This window comes from Oncorhynchus mykiss, chromosome 15 (assembly GCF_057628025.1).
Source record: "Oncorhynchus mykiss isolate SJ-2025 chromosome 15, ASM5762802v1, whole genome shotgun sequence".
NCBI classification, from domain to species: Eukaryota; Metazoa; Chordata; class Actinopteri; order Salmoniformes; family Salmonidae; genus Oncorhynchus; species Oncorhynchus mykiss.
In genome coordinates this window covers 24,892,077-24,915,974 of record NC_143036.1, presented here as the reverse complement: position 1 = coordinate 24,915,974, position 23,898 = coordinate 24,892,077, and the positions used below count along the sequence as shown (strand labels likewise).

Genomic DNA, 23,898 nt, shown 5'->3' with positions numbered 1-23,898 from the left:
CGCACCCCTGAGGGGCTCCAGTGTTGAGGATCAGCGTGGCAGATGTGTTGCTACCAACCCTCACCACCGGGGGCTGCCCATCAGGAAGTGCAAGATCCAGTTGCAGAGGGAGATGTTTAGTCCCAGGATCCTTAGCTTAGTGATGAGCTTTGAGGGTACTATGGTGTTGAACTCTGAGCTGTCGTCAATGAACAGCATTCTCACATAGGTGTTCCTTTTGTCCAGGTGGGAAAGGACAGTGTGGAGTGCAATAGAGATTTCATCATCTGTGGACCTGTTTGGGCGGTATGCAAATTGGAGTGGGTCTAAGGTTTCTGGGATAATGGTGTTGATGTGAGCCATTACCAGCCTTTCAAAGCACTTCATGGCTACGGACGTGAGTGCTACGGGTCTGTAGTCATTTAGGCAGGTTGCCTTCATGTTCTTGGGCACAGGGACTATGCTGGTCTGCTTGAAACATGTTGGTATTACAGACTCAATCAGTGACATGTTGAAAATGTCAGTGAAGACACCTGCCAGTTGGTCAGCACATGCCCGGAGCACACGTCCTGGTAATCCGTCTGGCCCCGCATCCTTGTGAATGTTGACCTGTTTAAAAGTCTTACTCACGTCAGCTTCAGAGAGCGTGCTCACACAGTCATCCGGAACAGCTAATGCTCTCATGTATGCCTCAGTGTTGCTTGCCTCGAAGCGAGCATAGAAGTGATTTAGCTCGTCGGGTAGGCTCGTGTCACTGGGCAGCTCGCGGCTGTGCTTCCCTTTGTCGTCTGTAATAGTTTGCAAGCCCTGCCACATAAAATGAGCATCTTTGCCGGTGTAGTACGATTCAATCTTAGCCCTGTATTGACGCTTTGCCTGTTTGACACTTCGTCGGCGGGCATAGCAGGATTTCTTATAAGCTTCCGTCTTAGAGTCCCGCACCTTGAAAGCGGCAGCTCTACCATTTTGCTCAGTGCAAATGTTGCCTGTAATCCATGGCTTCTGGTTGGGGTATGTACGTACAGTCACTGTGGGGACGACGACCTCGATGCACTTATTGATTAAGCCATTGACTGATGATAAAGCCAGTGACTGATGTGGTGTACTCCTCAATGCCATCGGATGAATCCCGGAACCTGTTCCAGTCTGTGATAGCAAAACACACAAAGCAGTATTTCAGTCCCTTATTATCAATTATGCAAACAACCTCTATAATTTCAGCCCAATGTTACAATTTGTATTATTATCTTTGTGGTACTAATAGCTCTTCCAGCATCGTATAAGTCATAATTTGATATTGCTGTCTATTCTGTGCCCATGCTGTATTTATGATTTTTATTTTATTCAGTGGACATTAGTCTTCTCCTCACTAACAGCACATAACACATGGCTAATTAAATGATACTGCCTGAGAAGCCAGTGTTCGAAGGATAAATTGGGACAGGTGTTGTGTACCATTATATTCAAATAATGATTGACATATTTTCATTAAAGATGTTAATTTGATTAATGTATTCATACTATTTAATCCTTCCATGAGATATAGTCCTGACACAAATCTAGGGTTGCTACCTAAGCCGGCTGGTTGTTCATTCTATCGGTTAGGTAGCCAGAGACGAGACCCAGTCGTTAAGTCTTTCTGTTCTCAACCTATGGACCTTCGTTCTAAAAGTTTTGCTGCCGTGATGGCTAGCAACATTCTTATCCCTTGCTTGCTAGCTAGCCAACTTCGGCTAACACAGTCACGTCAAACGGTGCATCCAGAATAACAGCAAAGTGCAGCATTTGTGTTTGTTTAAGCTGTTTTCTAGTGACATTTATTTCGAAACATCCATAACAATGAGCTAATTATGTGCGATTTTGCCTGGCATAGAACATTTGCTCTCTCGCCAGGACAGGTGGGACAGCTGAAAATTGAGTTGTGATATTGAAACAATGTTGCAAATGTCGGAGAGATAGACAGCAACATTTATACAAATCTAAAAAAAAAATGTGGTGGAGATCAAGTTTATAAATGTCCTTTTTGGGCTGATAAGACAGTGGATTGCGCAGTGAGATGGAACAGTAGGAATTTTAACGTCATGGTCTTAGCCAAGGTAACTTGTGGAATAGACACCGGCTGGAATTAAGTTTGAACCAATCAGCATCCAGGATTACACCCACCTGTTGTATTAGAAGAAATAAGGCCTTGAGTGCCAGGGAGTAAAGTGGTTGGCAGGATAAAGCTAGCATCTTGGGTAGTTCTGGCTTCACATATGTTTTTTAATCTCTGCATCCAGAATCAAATCATGCGTGCAGGCTGGTCAGCTACTCAACAACTGTGTAATGGTTTGTCTGATATGAGTGACTTCCTATGTGCAGGGCTAGCGATACCTATGCCTGACTACTACTGTTTCCCCTCACTGAGTTGCTACACAATGTCGAGGTTCCAGTTCCTCACAGAGATACGGTGCCTAATGACACCCTGTCTTACACTTACAGTGTGTGCTTTTGGAAGTGATCGAATCAAATCACATTTTATTTGTCACACACACGTGTTTAGCAGATGTTATTGCGGGTGTAGCGAAATGAGTGAAGGTAAGCCGATGTAAAAATACTTGTAGCCATGTCATTCAGTATCAAAGCTCAAAGGAGAACCTCTGAGCTGATAACACCAGACTTAAACTGTAATGCAAACTCTTATGTAGGTAAGCTAGTTGAACGGCAATACGCCCAAACAACGGTTAGTGTCATCAGTAGTGCCGTTGTCACAGTGTTATGGCAGTTGTCGTCAGCTTTTACATATTGCTACATACATGGCTAAATATGGTACAGACTTATTTTTAAACCAATGAAAATGATCCAAAACAACCAAACAATTACCGTGAAGCACGTTGGCATGATTAGTATTGGAGCACACTGCAACTATCAATTCTATGACCACCATCCCACCATAATAATGAAGGATCATTGCAGCGATGGCATGTTTAATGCAGATAAACTAACAGGGGAGAGATTGCGTTCATTATACACCGGGAGACATAAATATTGAGACAGCGATCCCTGTGATAGGGGTAGATAATTGTTCCGTCTGTGAAATGAGCTGAGAAGATGGATCCGGGGTCTGACGTTTAAATAGACCGGCACTTTGCTTTTTTACTCACATATATCAATCATAGTGTGCCGCTGCTTCAAACCCTCGGCCACTCTGCTTCTTGTGTCCCCAATACCTTCATCTGAACAGCAATCAAGTGTTTTGTTCTACGCTTTAAGTTGTGAAATCATTTCATATAAGGTGCTAATAACATGCATCTAATCATGTTTCAGTTAATGTTTTTTGAAACACACCATTTGTCTTTCAGCTCTGTTGTCTTCACAAGCCTCCATTTTACTCCCTTAAAAACACTGCCCTTATTCTCCCCGACTCCAGGTCGTCGCCAACTCTGGCCGTTATTAATTGACAATGAGGTTTATAATGGCTTTGTTTGTTAGGGCTTTACATTAAACACAGTCAGAAATAAGAGACCTTGGCCTGAGGACCGAACACGCACACGTACACACACGTACACACACACACACACACACACACACACACACACACACACACACACACACACACACACACACACACAATGATAAAACATCATTTTTGTTACAAGTTGAAAAGTAACAAAGGAGAACATGAGATAACCTTGCGTAGCTCTTCTTTCAAGAAATCTTTGTGTCCTTTTATGGAGACATCTCTTTGTGCTGCAGTAAACATAGATCTACACAATTATACTGCTCAATATAACTAGCTGCACCTGTAGAGAAAACATCCCCAAGCTTAAAATGGAATGCCCAATCAAAAGGGCTGGTATGGGGAGGGGGGGGCATACATATTTGTGACATCCTCATCATCGTTTCTTCTTCCTTTTCATGGTCTTTGATCCATTCACTTCATTTACATGACAAAAGCAGCACCTGATCTGTATTGGATCATGTCCTGTTCTGTTTCGAGGCTTTACTGGCCAAACCTTTGAGCTGACAAAGAAGAACTATGGTGATTCACAAATGCATTTCTTTTGAAGCTGTCTTGTTGCATTGGGGTGATTGGTTAAGGTCCACATATCCTATAGGCGGGATCATCATGTGATGACTCACAGTACCCACAGACAGCTCTCAGCTAATGATTGACAGGACCCGGTATAGCAATGATGATGACCCAGTATGGAGCTCAGAAAGCTTCACATCTCTACTACTAGTTAGCTATCGTCATCGGGTTTCCACTAGCCACCACAACCACAAAGTCTAAAAGGCAATATCGTAAAAATGTAATAAAACAAAAATTTGCTTTTGTCTTCATTTAAGATTAGAGTTAGGCATAAGGTTAGCAGCGTGGTTAGGGTTAAGGTTAGGTTTAAAATCTGATTTGAAGAAAATAGATTGAAATAGCTGGTGTTTATGACTTTATGGTTGTGGTAATTAGTTTGTGTACAGTATTTCATACCATCCCTCCATTTTTATTGTGGGTATAAATAGCAGGCTAAGACTTTTAAATCCAACAGCTAGTCTAGCAGAAGGTAGGGGGATGGAGCCGGTGATGGCAGCTAACAGTATTAGCCCCTAAGTCTCAAGTCATTTCCATACAACATGTGAGGAATTATGTTGATGTCTTGTCCAAAGCTGCAATAATGTGCCCACCGTCTCTCGCGGGGAGATAACCATGAGGTTTCAAAACGAAGCCAATAAAGTATATGTTCTTCGTGTAGTCTGAACTCTGGGGATATTTGACCAATGTTGACAGAAGAGCCAGTTCTATCTGATTGGATGGGTTCTGGTTTAGGGCCAAATGTGGGTATTGATGGAATTAGCTATTTCTGGATGTGTACCTGTAACAGTAGTTGGCAACATGACTTGAAGTGACTCAAATGCAATAACTTCATAAGATAATATGCTACATCTAGGTAATCCCAAATAGAAAACAATGTAGCTGAGTGTGAAATTTCACACGTCGTCTTTAGTCAGCCAGCTGGTGCGACTGCCTCTTTCAACATGTCCAAAATAATTCATGTTGGCGTGAAATGGGGCACTCTAAAAGACCAAACAGTGCGGCCGGGAGAGTGAGTGCTAACGTTTAGCTTGGCTAATACCATGGCACTGGAGCCTAGCTAGCTCATTAAAATGGATCGGTCTGCCTTGCCCTGTGTAATTTAATGATGACAGGTGATCTCGGCAGTGATGTGGACTCTGACGTCAGGCTCAGCCGGCTCACTGAGACGCTCCTGTCTGCAGAGGCTTCTGATACGCTCTGCTCGACTGCAGTCTGTCTGCAAAGGCTGATAGTAAATAGCCGGGGCTTGCAGGAAGGGAAGTGAAGTATTACTGTTACAGTTTCTGGAATACTGGGGTTTTGACTGAGCTTCTATATAACAATGTGTTTCCGTATCACCAGGACAGACAGACAGACAGACATGCAGAGACAACATACCATGGTTTAGTCCTTGCGAGGGCAAATCAATTCGCCCATGTTCAGCCCTCTAGGGGTCTGTGTGAAGCTCTCACATGTGAAGGGTGCTTGACATCATCTGACGTCCCTAACAATACACCACCTGGCTGCCACTCATCTTGTCTGTCGTCATCACACGTCTTGACGTCCGTATCTAAGTGTTGAAGGAAACATAAGACAATAGGAGAAGTTAAGCATGTCAAAGCATCACGTCCACCTACAGTCATGACCAAAATGACTGGCACCCTTGATAAAGATCAGCAAAAAAGACAAATACTGAGCTATATTGTGTGCTCCAAAAAAATTCAGAAATGCTATTATTTTCTGCTAACACAACTGCTCAGATTTGATTTAACAAGGTGTCTTTCTATTTTTGTAGATTTTTACGTGTCAAAATGATTGGCACCACTGTTTGTATTACTACGGAAGTATGATAACACTGAGCCGTTTGACCAATTCATCTTACCAGATCCTTGATGTCCTTCATCTGTTTTTACGGACTGCCCTCTTCAATTCAAACCACGGGTTTTCAATGGGTTTCAAGTCTGGAGACGGAGAGGGCCAAAGGCAAATGTTGATTTTGCGGTCAAATAACCATTTCTTTGTGGATTTTTATTAGTTCTTGGTGTTATTGTCTTGCTGGAAGATCCACTTGCGGTTATGTTTCAGCCTCCTGGCAGAGGCAACCAGGTTTTTTGGCTAAAATGTCCTGGTACTGGGTAAAGTTCATTGTGTCGTTGACCTCATCAAGGGCCCCACGACCAGTGGAAGCAAAATAGCCCCATAACTTCAATCTCGGCCGCCATATTTCACTGTAAGTACGGGCTTCTTTTCTGATTATGCATCCTTCTTTCGATGACAAATTGTTTTGGGGTTCTTTGGCCACACACACCAGTGGTTGAAAACGGGCAGCAATCATTTTGACACCTATCTTTTTTATAGTTATTTAATTTTCCACGAGTCATTTTATTAGTTTAAAATAACACAACTTTCAAATGTTTTGGAGCATACAACATAGCTCAGTATTTGTATTATTCATTTTATACAGGACTGTGTATTCCAACCATTTCCTTTCCTTTCTCCCATTTCAAAAGTGCACACTGTGTACTGTAAACTGCAGGCTAAGTGGAACAGGCAAATTACAACTCCCTGTGGTTAGCTCAATGAGTGCATGTAACTGGCAGAGAAACATGAGGGCAGAGACACAGTGCACAATGGCTTTGGGCCATGTGGACAGAATGTTAATGAGATCAGAAAATGGATCTGTCTTTTTGGGAACTCCTTACCAAGTCACCAACAGAGAAGCTCTCAATAAAAACCTGGTTGTGTTACTGCATCTTTCCTCCATCCATTTCCCATCCTCCTTTATTTGGGGAATTTAGCATTAAAAAGTTGTTTTTGCTTGCTTTTCCCGTGACGTGTGAATGATCATGGAAACAAACATCACCAAAAAACGGTTAAACTCTCTAACTGGTTACCATTACATCGTAGGAGACATGATTGCATTGATGATTACACTTTGCGTTTTGTGACTCACTCTGAGAATGAATGTGAAGCATTTTTCGGTTGTCCTCCACAAGAGGGTGCTTCTAATTATCTGTAACCCCTGAGGTTTCTTCCCTCATTATCCCTTCAATGCACAAGTGAGACAGAGACGTCTCTGATTATAGGAGTATAAGTGTTCTACGCATAATTAGACAAATAGACATTTCCCTTTTAGAATGCAAAAAAAAATGCTTTTATGCATGCAGTTCCTCATGAAAAATGCAGGCAAAACAAGTAGCATTTCTGAGAGTGCATAGACAAAATATTTATTGCTTGATTCAAGCTTCCCACTGATGCAGATGAGGGGCCATTGTATCCGTCTATAAAGTACTTAGACACAGCTACTTAGATTGTACTATTATGCGCCACTCTGTTTCCTCCACGTCTCAGTCGGCACTCAAGGGCGTTTTCTCTTTATCTGGAGGTCAGGTGATGACAGCCCAAAATAATGGGGTATTATTGTTGCCTTGGCAACACCTAGGGCAATTCTCTGTGATTCTCTGTGATTTTCTGTGATTTTCAGGCAGGCGTTGACATTGATAATAGAGCCACATCTCACTTTAAGGAGATAGATTCTGCTGCTCGCACTGTAACCTTATGTAGTATGCAGAAAGTCACATTTCTTCATACGAGAGATTTGTTGTGTAATCAAGCTTAGGTTATTATTTTTTTTTTTGTAGTGTAAAATGGGCACTGATTACTTGGTAATGAAAACAAGTCTGTTTTCCCTTGACATGCCGCTCAGTAAAGCTCTCTGCCAAATGTATACTTTAAAACACTTTTCATGGGTTTTCATCATGGCATATGCATATGCATGGATTTTAATCTTCCTGTCAGAAATAGTCTCCAAAGTAGGCGGAGGTGCTTGATTCGAGGACCTCGATTCGCACATCTTTAATAATTACAGTTTAGTCATCACAAAGCCGATTATACCCCTCTTAGGAGAATCTGCATTTTCTCTATACACACGATTCCTACCTCCCCCTAAGCTGTTTCAAATAGATAAGCGTAGAGAGATTGAACAAAATAATCAACTATCACCACCATGGTCTTCAGAGCTTTGAAGATTCCTTCTGAAATCTTAATTTTGTACCCAGCGCTTTTATCAGAAGGGTGTTACACAATGCGAAGCTACAGTATGCACATCTAGATGTGGCATATCTAGATTTAAGCTCATTGTCTCGGCTTTGGCCAGAATATGCTGACTCACGCTACGGTTTAGCAAAGGAAAGCCATTGTCTTCTCTCTTTCTTATGTGCCTGTAGCTCTGCAATGGAGGTTCGGTGACAGACCTGGCCAAAGGCATGCTGAAGAGAGGGGACAGAATGGATGAGGCGATCATTGCCTATATCATACACGAGGCCCTCACGGTAAGCCTGCTCTTTGAACGGTGGATGGAGAGAGAGAGAGAGAGAGAGAGAGAGAGAGAGAGAGAGAGAGAGAGAGAGAGAGCCTGAAAAATACTTTTCCCAACTATGAATTGAAAGACCCTCTTTCCGATGACTTACTATATTACTACTATCTCTGCTGTTACAGGGTCTCCATCACCTGCACATCAACAAGACCATCCACCGGGATGTCAAAGGCAACAACATCCTACTGACCACACAAGGAGGGGTGAAGCTGGTGGACTTTGGTACGGTGTGTGTGTGTGTGTGTGTGTGTCTGTATGGCTCAGTATATTGTGTTAATTTGTCAGCGGTCTATGTGTGCCTACGTGTCTGTGATACTGCCGATGGATCAAATCCATTACCCCAAATTGTTTGCCACCTTAATTGGCGTACATGTATTTTCTTATCCAGGGTGGAATACGTGGTGGGAAGGTGGTAGGTGGGTAGCCGCAAATACACTTCCATGAGACGCAGTGTCTCCTGCATTTGGCCTCACCGCAGAGGACATTGTTTTTATTCGTTGTGTTAGCGATGCAGCGCTGATTTGTTGCCTGTTGTTCTCAACCAAATGAAGCTCTCTGTGCGCTAGCCAGAGTCTGAATAAGGAGAAATGATTCAGGCCATTTCCAGCAGTGACTCAGCGAAGCTCCTTTGGGGCCTGAAAAGCAGCATGCCTCTTTCCATTACAGCTGAATCTCCTCTTCATTCAGCCTGTTAAGCGAAGCTTCTCTTAAAAGCATCAACCTGCGCATGTCGCTGCCTCCCTCTCTTCCCTCACTTAAACCAATGAGTAATGGGTCTTGTGAATTTTTGTCGGCACCATAGAAATTCCACGAATAACACACTTCGCCCATTTGCGCTCTTTGTTGCCGCTCGTCTGTTTAACACTTCCATTAACGAGGTATTCACTTCTGAGGAGGCTCCACTTTAGCTATAAGCTACTCTCAAGTGATACTCTCATGGCTCGCCGTGCTCGCCCAATCCCTCAGATAGATGGTCGCCACCCTGGCTTCAGTCCGTGTCAGCCCCAGTGCAGAGGCAATGTGAAGATGCTAATTACTTTGGGGGAATTCTGGGTAGCGGAGAGATAACGGGGAAGCTTGGCATTCACGCAATCAGGGTAGGAAGGGGGTTAGGAGGAGGAGGGTGAACCCGGACATATGAAATGAGCAGATAGGAGGAGCAGACCCCACAGAGGGAAAGAGAGAGGGAAATAGGGATGACTCAAGACCCCATAGAGAGAAAGAGAGAGGGAGATGGTGATGACTCATAACCCCACAGAGAGGGAGACAGTGATGACTCATGACCCTGCAGAGTGAAAGAGAGGAAGATAGTGATGACTAATGACCCCACAGTGAGAAAGAGAGAGGGAGATGGTGATGACTCATGACCCCACAGTGAGAAAGAGAGAGGGAGATGGTGATGACTCATGACCCCACAGTGAGAAAGAGAGAGGGAGATGGTTATGACTCATGACCCCACAGAGATAAAGAGAGAGGGAGATGGTGATGACTCATGACCCCACAGAGAGAAAGAGAGAGGGAGATAGTGATGACTCACGACCCCACAGACAGAAAGAGAGAGGGAGACAGTGATGACTCACGACCCCACAGAGAGAAAGCGAAAGGGAGATAGTGATGACTCACAACCCCACAGAGAGAAAGCGAGAGGGAGATAGTGATGTCTCACGACCCCACAGAGAGAAAGCGAGAGGGAGATAGTGATGACTCACGATCCCACAGAGAAAAAGAAAGATGGAGATAGTGATGACTCATGACCCCACAGAAAGAAAGCGAGAGGGAGATAGTGATGACTCACGACCCCACAGAGAGAAAGCGAGAGGGAGATAGTAATGACTTATGCTTCAAAGTTCCCCTGGCTCTGTCAAAGTCAGTCAACAGGAAAGCATTGTTTGGTCAGGATAGTAAAGTCATGGTAGACTATAGAAAAGCTTTGATGTTATTACAGAGAAGCTGTCATTTGGACACACAATGTTCTCCTTCCACTCTGTTGTTTAATATTTCACTCACCACATTCCCCATGAATACTTCATTCAAATGAGGGCAGGATTCAATCAAACCTGCACTCCAGGAAACACTGTACCCCCTCCCTTTCAAATGACCCTTCTGTATGATCTGATTTAGCGAAGTCCTCCACACAAATACCAGTGCTACACTCTTCATGATGAATATGGAGTTAGGAGGTGACCTATAAACAACTAGGAGTGTTTGAGGCTGTCTGAATATCCCATGGTCAGATTCATTTGATCAAGCATGCCTTTATTTTGATCAGAAATACATAACACCCCGTACGTTTGTACAGAGGTACAGAGATCTGTGTTTTATAGTGTGGTGTTATGTTGGTTTCATCAGTGTTTCTGAGGCTGTAAACTATTATAAATATCACTGATTTGAAAGGGGGGGGGGGGGGGTACGAGCGACTTACAGGAAGAAGCCTTGTTCAAAGGGATTTGTCACCTAGTCAGCGCAGGGATTCCAGCAGCGACCTTTTGGTTATTGACCAAACGCTCTCAACCGCTAGGCTACTTGCCGCATAAATATGTGTTGCTATGACAAAAACAAAGATTGTCATGGGAACAGAGAAGAGTTTATGTTTCTTCATTTAGCTTCAAATGTGCTGTCATTATGGTGAATATCACCCAAATCCTCTTCCACTGAATTAATGTAGTCTACTCTTGTTGGGGTTGGCGACCCATGGTATCCCACCCACTGTGAAAACTAAAAGACACTCAACTGCACATTTATTCCAATAGGCTGTCATGCTGTGCAGGAAAAATTGTATTTTGCTTCTCTCCTGAATCCTGGTAACTGATTTTGATAAGAGAAAGGTTGGGGAATATATCAATGGGCACATTGATACGTGGAGCGGCAGACAGACAGACAGACAGACAGACAGACAGACAGACAGACAGACAGACGGCCCAGAGCGACGAAATAGACAGACAGACAGACAGACAGACAGACGGCCCAGAGCGACAAAATAGACAGACAGTGGTGATACAGGGGGCTGGACATAGGTGGCTAGGAGAGATGGGGGACAGAGAGAGCGAGAGAGAGGAAGATAGCAGGGACACGTGCTCCACGCGTGTCCTGCGTCACGCCGAGGCTAATAGTTTTCCATGTGGGGGACTGGCACGTCCCACGCTACACTAAGCAGCTGAAAAGATAAAACCCCTGCAGTGACTCATCACCACTCTGAGAAAAAAAAAGCCCTGAAAAAGAGAAGAAGAATATGGATGGAGGCCATCTTTTCAGTTTCTTAATGAATATGCTAATTGACAGTGTTATCTCTCTGATGATTATTAAGGGTGTTCCGCCGGGCCCTGCCTCTGGGTAATGTTGTAGAAAAAGAATGGCCACGGGGGCTTTTTATAGGGCTGTCTTTGTGCATACGTGTCAGGGCCTCATAACCATTTCATCACACCAACCATGAAATGGTTAAATACGGGTTAATATGTGTGAACATATGTGTGTAGGACGTGTGTGTTTGATTGGGTGTAGGTTTTCTGTGTGTGTGCGTGTGTGTAAGCAGGTAGCCTAGAGATTCAGAGCATTGGGCCGGTAACCGAATGGTTGCTGGTTTGAATCCCAATCCCGACTAGGTGAAAAGTATGTCGATGTGCCCTTGAGCAAGGCACTTAACCCAAGTCGCTCTGATAAATGACTCAAATGTGTCTGTGTACTGACTATCTGTGCAAAAAAAATTCTGCTAGTAACATGCATGTGTTCGTGCATTCATCTTTTGTGTGTGTGTGCATGCATGAGCGTGTGTGTGTGCATGCATGAGCAAGTGTGTGTGCATGCATGAGCGTGTGTGTGCATGCATGAGCATGTGTGCATGTGCACGTGCACGTGCAGCACAGTGTGTCAGCCCTGTGTATATCCCCTCCTGCATATAATCCTAATCCCTTTTGATGTTTGCTACAGCACCGTTGAGAATCTGCTGCTTACTGCAGTCCTTCTCCTGCCTATTCATTCCATCCAGAATGCAGTTTAACCCATTCAACAAGGAGGGCCTCTGAGAGATATCCATTATATACTCTTTACAAATAACATCGTCTTATACTCTAGTTCATTCATATTCACTATACAGTTACATACAGCATAGATAAAAGCCAACATTAACATTGTTTTACACATGTGTGATTTGTTGACTCAGATGGAGTGTACTGTATACTGTATATTCATCTATGCTAGCAACATTTCATATACTGTATTGTAAAACACTTTGGAATTCTCCAGTTGTCTGTTTAAACATATAAGCACATAGTAACCACACAGCTAGTTGTTGATGCACAGCTTCTCTCTCAGTCCATAGTAGTCTCGCTGCATTCTGTTGATAACCTAGTGGTGGATTCAGTTCAGGCTGCTCCTCTACCACCTACTGCAGCTTCACACTGATTTGTCTGGACTGGAGTCTGGTTCACGACTGTGGCTCGGCCTGTCGCTGATTGTCCAGACATTTTGATATGAACACATGAGCAGTGGTGGAAAAAGTACCCAATTTTCATACTTGAGTAAAAGTAAAGATACCTTAATCGAAAATGACGAAAGTGAAAGTGAAAATCACCCAGTAAAATTCTACTTGAGTAAAAGTATTTGGTTTTGAAATATATTTAAGTATCAAAATGAAATGTAAATGCTAAAATCTACTTAAGTATCAAAGGTAAAAGTATAAATCATTTCAAAGTCCTTATTTTAAGCAAACCAGACGGCATCATTTTCTTGTTTTTTAAATTGACAGATAGCCAGTAGCACACTCCAACACTCAGACATCATTTACAAATGAAACGTGTGTTTAGTGAGTCTGCCAGATCAGGCAGTAGGGATGACAAGGGATGGTCTCTGGATGAGTGCGTGAATTTGACCATTTTTCTGTCCTGCTAAGCATACAAAATATAACGAGTACTGTATGGAAATGTATGGAGTAAAAAGTATATTACTATCTTTAGGAACGTAGTGAAGTAAAAGTCAAACGGTACAGTAAAGTACAGATACCCCCCCCCCCCCCCCCCCAAAAAAAAAGACTTAAGTATTACATTAAAGTATTTTTACTAAAGTACTTTACACCACTGCACCCACATCATGTGTGTAACATCTTCCTAGCCTCATAACTGTGAAGGTAGGAAGAGAAAGCAGCCTTCTGCTAATGGCTATGGCCATGAAGAGACGACCCATGGTCCTATTCAGATTGACTGGACCTTTAGAATTATTCTTAGTTAAATATCCACCGTAGACATAGCCGTTTGAATTGTATACAGTCTCCTTTCAAAATGACCAGAAGATAACGGGAACACTTACCAAATAATCCCAATTAAATCATGTCATGGTTTGAATGGGTTAGTCAGTATTGTGTAGATTAGAAAGCAAGTGCTAATATAGTCGTTCTGAGGTTTGTTCATGATGGGATTTCTAGTCAAATGCACTGCTAAATCACCTGGGGGTATTTGTAATGCAAAGCAATCCATCATTTGCTTGAGAGCAATCACAAGTTGGCGTGTGTTTAGGCTATGTTTGAGGCTATGTGTGTGTGTGTGTGTGTGTGTGTGTGTGTGTGTGTGTGTGTGTGTGTGTGTGTGTGTGTGTGTGCGTGCGTGCGTGCGTGCACAAGTCTGTTTTCGTTCAATGTCACCAGTGACGGCACCATCATGGCTAACAGAGTGGGTCAGGAATTTCGTTTACTTCATCCATCCCAGCTGGAATATGAATAGAACTTCACTCTTTGACCCTATGACAGCTCATCATCGGAACCAGCTGCTCTGGTTTCTGTCTGATGGACATGAGATGAAAATAAATCTATAGATGTCCTATGTAACTGAACTGTGATGTCCCAATGCATACAGCCGTTCATACTGTGGTTCCTATTTAATTGAGCTATGTTGTCCTTGTGTCTTTGTGCAGGTGTTTCGGCCCAGTTGACGAACACTCGTCTCCGTAGGAACACCTCGGTGGGAACACCTTTCTGGATGGCGCCGGAGGTAGGCCTCATTCCCTTTACCTCGCTAGACACTTACATAGCACCCAACACTGGACCTGTAGAAAGAATGCTGACTTTTGTTGACCTTGATAAGTAGAATTGATTTATTTGACTTTTGTTTAACTAGGCAAGTCAGTTAAGAACATATTCTTGTTTACAATGACGGCCTACCCCGGCCAAACCCGGACGACACTGGGTCAATTGTGCTCCGCTTTGAGACTCCCAATCACAGCCGGTTGTGATACAGCCTGGATTTGAACCAGGTTGTCTGTAGTGACACCTCTAGCACTTAGATAAACTGCCTTAGACCGCTGCGCCACTCGGGAGCCCCGAATAAGAACCAAATCTCACCTGAGTGTTGGCCTCTGACCAGCTACTCAATGTTCTTGTCTGTCACAAGACACTAGCGCTTGGCTGGCTCACACTACAACACGATGCTGAAGGTGACCTGGTTAAAACGGCCGTCCTTCTTTTTTTACATGACTTTTACATCCACTTTGCAAATGTATTTGGTGTTAACTTACGCGGAGAAATGGCATTTTACATAACGTTTACATAGAGTATAACTAATGACATTAGATTCGGAGGTGGATGTCCTTTCAGGTGGACCATTTGAGTAAAAAAAATACTTTTTTAAAAGCAACAACGTACAGAACACCGAACAGAAACAGAGAGAGGAGTGCGGCAGATAGTCGATAGGCTATCGTAAGGTTTCTCTGCCAGTTTTGGAAGTCTTTTACGAAGGGTTGGATGGTACCTTCTGTGCTTTGTTGGAAAAAGATAAGAGTACCTCAAATTTAGTGGATTTGAGTTGAGGGTAAGGCAAGATGGATTCTAATGTATCTGCTTGGCTTTTCTTGTTGTCGTAAATGCTGAATATTCTTCATGACTGTTGAGATGAAGATTCCGTATTGCTTATGGTTTCTTGTTATTCATGTGAGTTGTGACATGTTCATGACACTACTCTTCATCTATGTTTGTGCGTGTGTACTGTGCTATGGTGTGCATTCTGCACGTTAATGTGTACTTCATTATGTTCATGTGACGTTTTGTCATTTAGAATATTTCATTTTGGGACCCTTGTCGATAAAGGTGTCTTAATGATGTTGTAATTGTTATGTTTGGACAATATTATGCATTTTTTGAGTACGCTACTAAAGTATGTACCTTGGGAATGATTACTGTTGTTTCCCTGCAGGTGATTGAGGTGTCTGGGTGTGGATTTAACTGTGTGTATCGATGCTCTGTCTGTGTACGTACCGTATGTGTCTCCTATGGGGAGATATATTTTGTTAGTGGGATGCCATTTTGGCCTAAGGATATTGTTGATGGCGGTTTGTGTGTGTGTGTGTGTGTGTGTGTGTGTGTGTGTGTGTGTGTGTGTGTGTGTGTGTGTGTGTGTGTGTGTGTGTGTGTGTGTGTGTGTGTGTGTGTGTGTGTGTGTGTGTGTGTGTGTGTGTGTGTGTGTGCGTGCGCGTGCGTGCGTGCACTCTTGATGATGGTCTATCTGTGTGTGTGTGTGTGTGTGTTTGTACGTGCGTGCGTGCCCTATCTGTACAATATTCCCTGTAGACGCCTGCAGCAGTTGTTGATAAAGGTGTGCCCGTAACTCCCAAGACACTCTCAATAATATTCTCCTTAGACAAGCTTTTTGAAACTATTAGAAAGACAGACTGCATTTTCCTGCTGCTAATCGTAATGAGGGTGTGTGCGCGTGTCTCCGTCTACAGGTTATAGCGTGTGAGCAGCAGTTGGACTCCACGTATGACGCTCGCTGTGATGTCTGGTCCCTGGGCATTACTGCCATAGAGCTGGGAGATGGAGACCCGCCCCTCTCCGACCTCCATCCAATGAGAGCTCTCTTCAAAATCCCCAGGTCAGGCTCCTATAACTGCACATTTAACCATCTGGGGATTGAACCGGGGTTTTCAGTGCAAGATATCCAACAGAGAAGGAAGTATTTTCCTAAATCACTGAGCTAAAGGCTAGGCGTTAGCTATGTCTAACATCTGTTGTTAGATATCAGACAACAAGACGTTATTGCAACAACTAACATCAGCCTTGCAATCTAACTGCTACACAGATGGCAGCCGTGGTGGCTATTCATAATGATAAATGTCCATTGGGTAGGGTAGATGTCTGTTGAGGGGTGGTAGAAAGTCAGTGGGGGGCAGGGGTAGCAGGTAGCTAACTAGTAGTGGCTATTCAGCAGCCTGATGGTCTGGGGGTAAAAGCTATTGGCCAGTCTTAGTTTTAGCCATAATGCTTGTGTACTGCCCACATTTGAGTGATGAAAATGGGGAGAACAGTCCGTGGCGAGGCTGAGGTCCCTGATGATCTTCTTGGCCTTTCCTGCGACACCTGGTGTTGTAGGTGTCCTGGAGGGCAGGCAGTGTGCACACAATGGTGCATTCGGCTGAGCATACCACCCTCTGAAGAGCCATGAGGTCAGCGGCGGTGGAGTTGCCGTACCAGGCTGTGACGCAGCCTGACAGTATGCTCTCGATGGTGCTCCTGTAGAACACTGTGAGGGCCCTTCATACACAAAAGAGCAACACAATCATCACAACTAGGTTTTATTACTGCGCTTTTCAGTTGGTAGAATAGAACGTCAAAGTAGGGCAGTGCAGGCAGTTTGGACTGCAATTTACAAAACCATTTGCACTCTACAGTTCTGTAGCCAGCGAGATGAATTGTCCTTCCATACAACTGTCTGTGGGGCTTGGATCTGTCAGAAGGCAAAATGAATAGATAGCTTTCTTTTGCATTACAGCAGCTTAGACGTACCACCTCTCTCTGCTATTTACTGCGATCCTCCTCTTTCTGTGGATAAATAGGGAGGGGTGTCGAGATCATCTTAGGGAGGGGAGTCTAGATCATCTTTTTCCTCCTCTGCCCTCACTGTGTTGGGGGAGGAGGAGGTGAATGGTTATTGATTACTGTCGTTGGTCTTCAGGCTGTGAGGCGGGTGCACAAGCGCTCATCACCGCTGTCATCTTGACGCCACAACATTTTGTCCATCTCCACCCCACCACTGTGTGCACCGACACAGAGGCACACACACATGCCTCACTAGACTGGAAAAATTGCAAATGGTAAATGACAAAAGAGTAGCTTCCTCTCCCTTCTTTCTTTCACCTCTCTCTCTCTCTCTCTCTCTCTCTTTGTCTTTCTCTCTCTTTGTCTCTCTGTCTCTCTCTCTCTCTCTTTGTCTTTCTCTCTCTCTCTCTTTGTCTTTCTATCTATCTATCTATCTCTCTCTCTCTCTCTCTCTCTCTCTCTCTCTCTCTCTCTCTGTGTCTCTCTCTCTCTCTCTGTGTGTGCGTCTCTCTCTCTCTTTCTCTCTCTCGTTCTTGCTATGACCCTCTGTCTAAACACACACACACACACACACACACACACACACACACACACACACACACACACACACACACACACACACATACACACACAAAGGCCATTCTCTCAGCTCTCCCCTCTGTTGTTAGTGTACTCTTTGCTTGGGGGTTTTTGTTCCAGAGCAGTCATCATCACACAGCTATCTCTGAATCTTTGTGACTGCTGTTACAAGAGCTGCAGGCTCTCTCCACACACTTCCCTCACACTCCTCTTTCACTATGCTGGCCAGGATCTCCATTGAGAAACCATGTTAAATGAACAAAATTCAATAGATTCAGTGGGATGATTGCCACTGACTTTTGTATTTTTGGTTGCCAAAATTCCCTTATCCTTTGTTTTGCCAACACTCTACATCCAACACTGTCCTGTCATGCCAGCAGACATGCTAGTATACAAGTAATCAAACACATTGAGCAGGTTTGTAAATGCATTTCACTAATGCATTCAAATGGGTCTTGAGTTCAACAGTGATTCATTTCATTCTCTTACTCACACACTAGTGACCAGCGAAGGCACACGCTGTGTTTTTGCTTGAAGTGCTGTCCCCTTTTAATAGCCACGATGACATCACCCAAGATGTCCGGAAGCTGTTCCTCCACTGGATTATGGCTAGGGAACCTGTGTTCAGGATTATCCCGGTTTGATCCCAGAGAGAGCAGTTCTGCCAACACTCCCTCTGGCCTGGCACTGCCTAGCAGTCACCCAGACAGATAAGGGACGGGAACAGACCCCAGGTCAAGTCGAAAATACACACTACACAGCCAGGAAAGCATACACACACAAAATATGTCCCAGCATACAGTACATGTCCAAAATACATGAATTTAGGAAGGGTAAAAAAAAAGGGTAAAAACACAAAAACACTTCAGTTTGTCCCCATAGGGGAACCCTTGTTGATGCTAGGTAAAAGCCTTTACAGAGGGTTCTACCTGAACCCACTATGTAGGGTTCTCATAAAACCCCCTGTAAATGGTTATACCTAGAACTCTCTATGAATTGTTTAACCGAGAAACCCTTTTATCTTCTTCCTAGTACCCTCTATGAATGGTTCCACCAGCCTTATTAGCCTTTAAAATGTCATTATTTATGACAATACATTACATATATCATAAGGCCTTTATTTGAGCACCTAATTATACCCTAACACTTTCCTAGTTAAATAAAGATAAAAATATGTTTTTTTTATTAACACAGTGGTGTTAGGAAACTCCTGGTTTACAGGCCACATCAAGCCTGCGAGTCACATTATGCTGGCTTGCAAAGTGATGTTTAATTAGTTTTGGAATTAGTGGAACAAGTGGAATTTTGTAGGGAAGATGGAATATTGAGAATACCTCAATAAATCATCTTAACTGGAACAACCATCTAGAACAACCATCTAGAACAACCATCTCAGTAACAGGTGCAATAAGTCCAACCACTAACAGATTGGATTAGTTTAGAATAATGTATGCTATTTTTCTGTGTGTAGCATAAAATGTATCTATAAATCAGTGTACATGCAAAAACACAGACATTAAACAAACAATTTTGAAAACCACCCTGCAAAAGAGCATGCTGGGAAATATGATATATGTTTCTATGTAGAACCATTCTTGCCTTCCAAAGAGTCCTTCTTGCCTAGTAAAGAATCATCAAAGAGCCCTTTCTTCCAAAAACGGTTCTTAGGATGAAAAAGGCTCTAGGTGGAACCCTGTACATTACAAAGAACCGCTGTCTTCCATAAAGGGTTCTTCAGATCAAAACGGTTCTTGGTAAAGGAGTAGAAAGATACAGGAGTGTATAGGAATGGTCTAAATATTTCCCGGAATTACACATTTTAAACACATTGAGTAGGTTGTACTAATCACACAGATGAATTAGTTGCATGAGAATTTGATGAGAAGTGTGAGCTTGTTTGACCACTGCTATTATCTTGACTCAATAGTACTGATGGCTGCGTCCTTTTACTATGGTCAAAACCCTTTCGTCTCTCACCAGTATATCGCTACAGTAGGCGTCCTTGTTTCCTCTCAGCTCCTTGATTCCACATTCAGCTCCAGTATCCAGGTCTAGATAGCAGATGGTTGACTCTCCCCTCCCCACAGCTTCTCCAGACCTGTTTGTCTTCCAGATAAGAATTCATTTTAATAGTGGGAGTGTTGGCAGAACAGAGTCCATTTAAATGTCTGACACACACTCTGTCTATATGGGGTGTGAACTAAGTGTGATAACCAGGAGATGTATGCCCTCCCATTACAGCAATGAATCGCTGTCAGTGCGGACGTGAAAAGGGCCCAATGCAATATCAACTCTTACAACCTGTGCCAAGCACCCTCTCCTAAAGAACCACTTTAAACAGGACAGGGAATTATACAAATTAGCGTTATTGTTCCTTAGTGGGTGTGGTCTTGTCGGGGTTGGGGAGCTAACTACAGTCTCTGGCTGTATTTGCTTGTTAAAGGACCACTTTTTTGTATTCATTATGGATACTTTGAGATTGGAGGAGAAAGTCTGCATAATGGGTATAATGTCTTATAACTGTGTTATTTCCAATTGGCATAACACCTGTCAACATTTTGATGGTCCCATGACAAGTTTATGTCAGCATTCTGCAAGTACAACCTGGTGCTGTTTAGCTTCGAAATCATTTGTTGGTGTTTTTCACCATAATGCTTAGATCCAAGTGGCCTTAAAGTTTCCCTATGTGAGTGTCAGGCTTAACGTTGAGATTTCTCTTGGTATCTGAAATGAAGCACAGTGTGATGATCATTCCATCATCCTGCTCCCAGCCGTAGCCTCTGTTCTCCTCCCAGTCTGTGTAATTCACATTTTATCTTATCTTTTGATTATTTCCCCCATACAGAAACCCTCCCCCTACCCTGTACCAGCCGGAGCTGTGGTCGGACCACTTTAACGACTTCATCTGCAAGTGAGTATAATGGGAGCTGGGTGTGTGTGTATGTTATGTGTCTGTTGGTGTGTGTGTGTGCGTGTGTGCGTGTGTGCGTGTGTGCGTGTGTGCGTGTGTGCGTGTGTGCGTGTGTGTGTGTGTGTGTGTGTGTGTGTGTGTGTGTGTGTGTGTGTGTGTGTGTGTGTGTGTGTCGTTGCTAATTACAGAGCACAAACGTGTAAACATTCCCTCTCATTTACAGGCCAAAATACTTGGTTTATTATCCTCTTCAGATTTGCTCTTCATAAACCATTCACCCCCTAAAACAGAAGCATGAATCAGAATATCACAATGTTCACTTGCTGATTGCAAGGCCCAGAGCATAAGTAACATTCTCCCTGTCCAACTGTCTCACCCACAGATGTCTGATCAAGGACTTTGAGCTGAGGCCTAACGTTCTAGACCTGCTCCAGCATGTGTTCATCAGACAGATTGTAGGCAGAGAGAGGATCCTGCAGAAACAGCTGATGGAACTCATAGACCTCAACCAGCAGATAGGAACCACTGGGAAGACAAGGTACCGTCATGATGCAGATGACCTCTGTTAGCCAATGGTAGAAAGATAAAAGCTAAAAAGGCCCCACATAGCACTATGTATTCAGGATTCAACTGACTTTTGCATTAAATGACAGTCTCGCCTTGTTCACCAACTGCTTCTCAGATAGAGTTCAGTTTGTAAAATTGGAGGGCCTCTTGTTCGGACCTCTGGCAGCCTCTATGGAGGTGCCACAGGGTTCAATTCTCGGGCCGACTCTTTTCTCTGTATATATCAATGATGCCGCTCTTGCTGCTGGTGATTCTCTGATCTACCTCTACGCAGACGACACCATTCTGTATATATCTTGCCCTTCTTTGGACACTGTGTTAACAAACGAGCTTCAGTGCCATCCGACACTCCTTCCGTGGCCTCCAACTGCTTTTAAATGCCACCCGTAGCACACGCTCCAGCAGGTATATTTCACTGGTCACCCCAAAGCCAACACTTCCTTTGGCCGCTTTTCTTTTCAGTTCTCTGCTGCCAATTACTGGAACGAATTGCAAAAATCACTGAAGCTGGAGTCTTACATCTCCCTCTATAACTTTAAGCATCAGCTGTCAGAGCAGCTTACCGATCACTGTACCTGTACACAGCCAATCTGTAAATAGCACAGCCAACTACCTCATCCCCATATTGTTATTTATCCTCTTTCTCTTTTGCACCCCAGTATCTCTACTTGCACATCATCATCTGCACATCTATTACTCCAGTGTTAATGCTACATTTGAATTATTTGGCCTCTATGGCCTATTTATTGCCTTACCTCCCTACTCTTCTACATTTGCACACACTGTACATTGATTTGTATTGTGTTATTGACTGTACATTTGTTTTTGTGTAACTCTGTGTTGTTGTTTTTGTCACACTGCTTTGCTTTATCTTGGCCAGGTCGCAGTTGTAAATGAGAACTTGTTCTCAACTGGCCTACCTGGTTAAATAAAGGTGAAATAAAATAAGAAAAAAACAACAACATATGGAACATTCTAGAAACTCCTTCCATATGAATGTCATAATATATTTCATAACATCTCTCTGTTGGTCATGTAGACCTATTCTTATATAACCTTGCATGTTTTACATGTTATTATACAGTCATGTCACTTGTTATCTACGAAAGGGACCCATGCCGGGATCCAATGTGAAAATGTAGTGGATTTATTTCATCTAAACTTTCAAACCCAAGCTTCACCTACTCCACACAGTACTTTATGTTCTATTACATTCTATTACGTTCCTACTGGTTGCACAACTGTCTGCCATTGGAGGAGATAGGCATTATTTTTACTTGGATGTAGACAGTAATCCAAATTGCACATCAGCTGGATATTGGGTCACCTTCAGGCTCAAAGCTTCACCAGTGACTGAATGTTGGGCCCCTGAAGCCCAGATATCAAGTTCAACCACTGCAACGATGTCATATCCTGCTTATGAACTGTAATGTTATTTCTGTCATTTAAGCCGTCATGGAAAGACAGACAGAAGCACAGACAGTAACGACAGGTAGGGGATATGAATGCCCTGGTAGGGGTTGTAGGGGTAGCTAGTTACCTGCCCACTTATTTTGTTTAATCAAAGCCCTAACTGTAGACTATAGTTTGTAGCCTACCCACAACCGAGCACTTTGCTGAAATCAAGTCATTGTGCTGTGTCTAGATGATTGTTGTCGACATCAAAGGATGACACTGTCATCCTTGTGTTCCAGATTTGTTTTAGTCAGGCTAGACCCTTTTGAGTGTAGATGTGTTGTTCGTTTCTCCGTCTTCTGTTTCATGTCTAACTTTGACTGTAGTTTTTACAACCTACACCCATGTTTTAACAAATCAAACAATGTATGACCCATCAAATAGCGTGAAAAATGACATTGTCACAGATTTACTGACTTTATTGTCCCCATAGGGACATTTTGTTGCACTGTCATGTAAAGTGGCGTTTAATTACAAAACAAATTGACAAAACAATTTTCCTAACAGTTACATAGCAATGAAAAGAGACTAGCCTGCTGGCCTTACTGGGTGGATAGGAACATTAGCCCGAGCTATTTAGGAGGGAAATCACACCTGGCACAAATGATTGTCTAGTTCTGTTTTTGCTGCCGAGGGGTGCCCTATACCTGCACCCAGAGGGGACTAGTTCAAAGTCCGGGTACAGGGGGTGGCTGGGGTCTAAAATGATTTTGTGAGCCTTGCAGAGGGCCCTGGCCTTAAAGATCTCATCCAGGCCTGTCTGCTTGACTCCAAGTACCTTACTTGCTGTGGTTATAATCCTTGTCAGCATATTTCTCTGACTGACAGTGGCATTGTCAAACCAACAAACAAGACAAGCAGTTGAAATACTCTCAATGAAAGATTTGTAAAACAGAGTCAGTATAGTACAGTCAACATTAAAAGATCCCAGCCTTTTGAGAAAGTACAGTCTCTGTGACTCTTTTAGTAGATCAGGTCTGTACATTTACTCCAGTGAAGTTTATTGTCCAAGAGGACACCCAGATATTTGTATTTCTCTACAATCTCTATGTTCTGACCTCTGATAGATGTTGCAGAGGTAGGTGTTGTGCACTTCCTGAAGTCTATGCACATCTCTTTGGTCTTGTTGGTATTGAGGACTAAGTGTGATTGGTCACACCACTCTACAAAGTCATTTAGGACCGGGC

General features: G+C 43.3%; 1 protein-coding gene across 2 annotated transcripts in view; it reads left to right on the top strand.

The window, feature by feature from the left end:
- The window catches only part of myo3a (myosin IIIA), a 75,756-nt gene that overhangs the window by 19,310 nt on the left and 32,548 nt on the right, over positions 1 to 23,898 (top strand). Inside the window, exons 4-10 of one of the 2 annotated variants that reach the window (XM_090199676.1) lie at positions 8,257 to 8,361; positions 8,528 to 8,627; positions 14,304 to 14,380; positions 16,110 to 16,255; positions 20,624 to 20,689; positions 21,072 to 21,227; positions 22,707 to 22,748. In XM_090199676.1, the coding sequence (XP_090055802.1) occupies positions 8,257 to 8,361; positions 8,528 to 8,627; positions 14,304 to 14,380; positions 16,110 to 16,255; positions 20,624 to 20,689; positions 21,072 to 21,227; positions 22,707 to 22,748 (692 nt within the window). The remainder of the gene's footprint in view (positions 1 to 8,256; positions 8,362 to 8,527; positions 8,628 to 14,303; positions 14,381 to 16,109; positions 16,256 to 20,623; positions 20,690 to 21,071; positions 21,228 to 22,706; positions 22,749 to 23,898) is intronic. The other variant, XM_090199675.1, reaches the window with a different exon arrangement.